The sequence below is a fragment of the Triticum dicoccoides genome, chromosome 1A, assembly GCF_002162155.2.
Source record: "Triticum dicoccoides isolate Atlit2015 ecotype Zavitan chromosome 1A, WEW_v2.0, whole genome shotgun sequence".
Classification (NCBI taxonomy): Eukaryota; Viridiplantae; Streptophyta; class Magnoliopsida; order Poales; family Poaceae; genus Triticum; species Triticum dicoccoides.
Window position 1 is genome coordinate 24,024,924 of NC_041380.1, and position 5,808 is coordinate 24,030,731.

At 46.3% G+C, this 5,808-nt stretch overlaps 1 protein-coding gene across 1 annotated transcript; it reads left to right on the forward strand.

The window, feature by feature from the left end:
- The first annotated feature begins 2,218 nt into the window (after positions 1 to 2,218).
- Positions 2,219 to 4,825, forward strand: LOC119360106. Its single transcript, XM_037625912.1, has 2 exons — positions 2,219 to 2,365; positions 3,351 to 4,825. The coding sequence occupies exons 1-2, from the start codon at positions 2,276 to 2,278 to the stop codon at positions 4,269 to 4,271; spliced, it is 1,011 nt and encodes a 336-aa protein (XP_037481809.1). The 5' UTR covers positions 2,219 to 2,275; the 3' UTR covers positions 4,272 to 4,825.
- Positions 4,826 to 5,808: the final 983 nt, after the last annotated feature.

Genomic DNA, 5,808 nt, shown 5'->3' on the forward strand with positions numbered 1-5,808 from the left:
CACCTTTTGCCATGGGCCTAGGGCAGGCCATGGGTCAAGATGGTTGTCTTTCTAACAATCACTAAAGCCGGGTGAACGATCAACACAACACAGTTGTTTTGTCTCTATAGCCGGCTGAACATTCAACAAGATGGCACCGGCTAGGGCGACCTGGGCGGGCGGAGCACTTGACACTCTCCCCCACTGTGTATTCGAGGGAACATGAGATCGACCCGGCCAACACGTGGTAGGTGTTTGCCCTAATTCCTCTTTCCACAGTTCAAGGCGAGTAACATGCAACCAGGTGAACAGACGCCAAAAGCAAGAGATCGGATTGCCCCTGCGTGGCGATCACGTACAGTCATGCAGTGTGGACGGTGATAGGATATGCATCCATACCCGATGAAAGTACTGTACTCAACTATAAGTATCTATTGAACAAATACAACATGATGGTCAAGTGCGTCGATGAGGGGGGGGGGGGCATATGCCCCCAGTTCATGTTCTTTTTCGTTCTACAAATCCATTTTTTATTTATTTATTGTAGATATATTAGACCCTTACTAAAGATGGTCCTTAGGCCACCACACCTTTTGCCATGGGCCTAGGGCAGGCCCTGGGTCAAGACAGTTGTTTTTCTCACAATCACTAAAGCCGGCTGAACGGTCAACACACCATGGTTGTTTTTTCTCTATAGCCAGCTGAACATTCAATAAGATGGCACTGACTAGGGCGACCTGGGCCCGTGGAGCACTTGACACTCTCCCCCGCTGTGTATTCAAGGGCTATAAGTTTGACCCTGCCAACACGTGGTAGGTGTTTGCCCTAATTCCTGTTTCCCCAGTTCAAGGCGAGTAACGTGCGACCAGATGAACAGGCGCCAAAAGCAAGAGATCGGATTGCCCCTGCGTGACGATCGCCTATAGTCATGCAGTGTGGATAGTGATAGGGTATGCATCCATACCCGAAGCGAATCACGTGAATCAAGCAACTTGGTGATTTCGCACTAAGAAAATTGTTAAGTCCCACGACCAGTTAGTGGACAACGACGGGGCATGTAGTATGGACAGCGCCGGGGCAGATAGCCATACGTGAATAAAATCACGTGAATCAATAGTCCGTGCGATTTCGCACGAAGAAATGGTTGAGTCCACACGACGGGGCATGCAGTGTGGACAGTGGTAGGGCATGCAACTATACGCGAGCGAATCACATGAATCATGGGACCTAGTGATTTCGCACTAAAAAAATAGTTGATTCCCAGGATCGGTTAGTGGACAGTGATAGTGCATGCATCCATACACGAAGGCAAGCAACCCGCTGATTTCGCACCAAGAAACTTCTTGAATCCAATGATTGGCTAGTGGACAGCGACGGGGCATGCGGTGTGAACAATGATAGGGCATGCATCCATACGCGAAGTAAATTACATTAATCATGCAACCTGCTGATTTCACACGAAAAAAATATGAGTCCCATGATAGGATGGCGGACAACGACTGGACATGCAGTGCGAACAGTGATAGGGCATGCATCCATACGCGAAGTGGATCACATGAATCAAGCAACCTGCTGATTTCGCTCGAAGAAAATTGTTGAGTCTCACGACAGGATAGTAGACAGCGATGGGGCATGCTCTGTGAACCGTGATAGGGCATGCATCAATACCTAGGTTCACCGTTGTATTTTCGCCCCAGGGGAAACTCAAATCAAGGACCATTCAACATAAAATCAGAATAATAATCATTAAATATTATCACCATCACTTAAAGTGTATCCAAGAGCAATATTTATATGAAGGATCAATATATGTGGTAGGCCTGAGACCTTCACTAACATATTAGTACCAGTCCGGTAGGGTGTCGATGCTGCAACCTGTTGTTGCACATCCGAGGGTGTGTGTTTTTCGTCTTTGGCCTCGACCTGTAACTAACTCTTATCCTGCATTTCAATTAAAAGCTGCTTCGACAACCTTTTCGTAAAAAACAAACACATTAGAACCAGACCTTGGCGACTTGCGTAAAGAAGTTTCAGATCCCAAAGGTTGTGACCTCCGTAAAATGTTCCAAAAAATATGGGACGTTCACAAAACATGTGTCCATAAGTTCTAAAGAAGTTTCAGATCCAAATTTGAAAAACATCAGGAGGTTTCAACCTAGCCAGACGAAAGATAGGCCGGCAGGCCCAATAATCCATAGCCCACAATCAGTCCACTTTGTTGTACACACGGCCGGCCTCCTTCCTCAGTTCTCCGCTCACTCCCATTCCGGCACTCCCACGGCAGCTCGCGTGAGTGATGGCCGCCGGAGACGAGGCTGGGAGCGACTCCGGAGGCGACGGCGCGGGGCCTGGCCAGGCCGCCCTCCAGGAGACGACTCAAGATCTGGTAAACGTTGAGATTCCTATCTACTAATTTGGCAGATTCCTATGAAAGCTTGTGCTCTCTCCCGATTCCAGGTCCTGATGTTGCAGTTTGGTTAGGGTTCTGGTCCCCGCGGCCGCCATGTTCTTGATTCCGCGCACGCAAACTGCCCGCGCTGTTAGGACCGGTCACGCTGTTAGGATTTTGGTCCAAGCTTCTTGTTCGGACGCGATTTCCTTAGGGTTCTTGATCCACCTCTTGCCTGACGACATGCTATCCGTACCGCACGAGGTGGCGTTGCGATCTTGTGATGCGTACTTATCTGATGGAACTGCGTGACATGTTTGCTTGATTTTCGCTGATGGGTTAGGATTAGTGTCGCCCAGAGGGGAAGAGGGGGCGGCCCTCGGCCGGTAGCTTATAGTAATTCAGAAGAAGGTGTGTTTGTTTTTTCCAGAACAGAGGAGTTCTTCCACTTATAGTAAAAAGTCAGAAATGTATACAAAGATTTGATTTTTTGATTCATGAGTAGAAACACACAATGCATTGATTAGCTGCTCTGAAATTCTCACTTTTGTTGACAAATTGTGGATTGATTATAGGCGGTTTGCTCGATTTTCACTGAAGCATCAGTGTAGCTCATAGCTTAATTCAGAAGAGGGTATCTTTTTTTTCAGAACAGAGTATTTCTTCTACTCATAGTACAAACTCAACCGTTTCCACATTTAATTTTTTTTTCATGGTGGAAACACGCAATGCAATGTGATTAGCTGTTTTGGAATTCCTACTAATGTGGAAAAGATGTGACTTTCTGTGGACGGATCAGGCAAGAAACTTGAAATGAACAAGGAGAATACTATTGATGATTGCCTCTTAAACTCTGAAATTGTAAAAGCAAGTTAATTACATTAGATTTGTGGTGTGGACATATTATGTACCATCTCTGCCTGATCTCGTTGTGGTAATCTTGTTATACAAAGCCTGACAAGTATTCTTTTCTTCTATGAAGCAAATGTCGTTTGTCAAGATGATGCAGACACACAGTCCACAATCATGGTCAGCCCTGCCATCAGAGCTTGCTGGTATGGTCCTTTGTCGCCTCCCTTCCCACGTTGACCGTGTGCGCTTCGCTGCTGTATGTCACCATTGGCGCTTCTCCAGACAAGAGCATAGCCTGCCCCCACCTTTACCATGGCTTGCATTCCCTGATGGAACCTTCTTCGGCCTTCCCCGTGGAGACGGGGCAAAAGAGTCCTTCAAGCTCCCAATCAGTGCCAACTATTGTATCACCTGCGGTGACTGGCTTGTCTTCTCACAGAACGACACATGTTTCCTAATGAACCCCTTCTCCAAGATCACCTTGACGCTTCCTAAACTATCTTCTTTCTGTCTTGTGGATGAGCCTGTTGGAATTATTAATGGTCGTGATGTCGTGGATGAAGATATGTCTGGTCCTCTGCTACAGATGGATACTGCGATATCTCTGCGCAAGGTAATCAGGTGCTCGGGACTCCTTATTGCTGCCATCGTTGACATTGGGCCTCTTTGCACTGTTGCGTACTGCCAACCGGGTTCAACCACATGGCTGGTGAGTGGACTTGGCAGCAAAGGGTCGGTCATAGACATGATGTTCTATGAAGGTATGTTGTATGTCATTGACGAGTTCAACGACCTGTTGGCAATCAATGTCAGACAGGACAATGATAATTGCAAGTTAAGGGTTTCTCGGATCGAGCGTCTACTCGATGCTGCCCCCTGTGTCTTTAATTTGATCCAAGGTGGCATCTCTTACTTTGAGTCGTATCTAGTTGAATCTCATTTTGCACTACTGCTGGTAAAGAGAACAATACTTGGTATATGTGATAATGACACGATTGGTGGTATCAAGCCAGTAGGGATCGAATTTGATGTGTGTCAGTCATACTTCTAGTCCCGAAGTTGCGTGAAGGTGAGCAGTTTTGGGGATGACCAGGTATTGTTTGTCAGCCAAAGTTCATCCCGATCTGTTGACGTGTCTCAGTACAAGCTGAAGGGGGATTGCATCTACTTCATGGATGATGGCAGCTGTGACTGGTTCTGGAAGGATGCGCCAAGTTCTTGTGCGGTATATGACATGAGGGGTGGGGAGTGTTTCTTCATACCACTTCCGACAGGATCATGCAAGGACCTCAAAACGCCAACAGCATGGCTTTTCCCTCAAAGCTGAGATAGATATTTTCCTCCATATGATTCATGATTTAGCTGATAGTTGAGCTATGGACGCTAACATTGTCAACTGGGTGCTCTCAATCCAATCGCCGTGATTCGTTTGGATGTAGCATGTGTTTGTTTTGTCAGGTTTTGCATGTTGCAGCTGGAAGGCTCCCCCCCTCCTCCCCTGAGCTTTATGGTAATGTAGTCCTGCTGGGAAGCGGATGCTTGTGTTCTGTAAGCTATCTGGGAGACTTCACCTTTATTCCTATCTAAACTGAATTCGATTTGACATGTTCTTTGCAGTCCTCATCATGTGAAAATCTGCTCTATTCTTGTTAGTGGAGTTGTTTTCTTAGTACAGGTCTGTAGGGCAATCATATTCATAGTACCTTCTTGCTCTGCTATTGGATTTCATTTGTTGGGCTTCCAAACTGGACTCTTTGTTCTTTCTAGATTTGTCTTTCAGCTATTCGAATAATGACAATTGTCTGCAAGTGCAAGCTATTGATGTCGTACCTGGGGGCTGCAGCTCAATTGACATCACATTTGAGCAGCAAGTTATATACCTGTGCATTTGGTGCTCAAATTTTCATTTAATCTTTTGTCTTCTGTTCTAATCTGGTATTGCTCTCTTAGCAATACACACTGCTGGAAACGGAATGTCTTCTCTAGAATCCCCCCAGCCTTGGCACCGAGCACGCCGATTCAAGAGACATTAGGAGGGATCACTTGCTACGCTAATCATATGACAGCACCGACAAATGTTGTCAGCATACCTGAAAATATTGGTGACAAGAGTTGGACTGAAGATGCCAGTGCAAATATAGGCAAACAGTGTTGAAGACAAGAACCAGATAAACTTTCAAATAAGAAAGAGAGGCAACAACCAGATGTCAGTGCCGTGGAGGGGATAGTGTCGGAGAGAAGTAGCAGGGTCTTATCAGTACTAATGCAAAGGAGAGGGGCTTCCTTGGAATGCTTGTCAACCTTTGCACCAGCACCTCTGAATAGTGTGAAGAACCTTTCGGCGGAAACTATCAATTTTGTCCTGAATCAAACATAAGTCTACATCGGAGTGTGTCAAATGGGTAGGCGCAGTCCACGGAGAATTCTCATCTGTGGTATGACACAAGAATGGCATAACCTCCTACAGTAGGATGTAATAGGCAAACTGAAGCCTCGGCACTGCCATACATACCAAAAGAGACCCCTGTAGAAAGTGATGCCCCCAATAGACGCACTGAGGCATCTACTTGTATATATCCAGCAACCCC

Coding starts and splice junctions, on each gene's coding strand:
- LOC119360106 (XM_037625912.1), top strand. CDS start 2,276: ATGGCCGCCGGAGACGAGGCTGGGAGCGACTCCGGAGGCGACGGCGCG. Junction 2,366..3,350: donor AGGAGACGACTCAAGATCTG/GTAAACGTTGAG, acceptor TCTTCTATGAAG/CAAATGTCGTTTGTCAAGAT.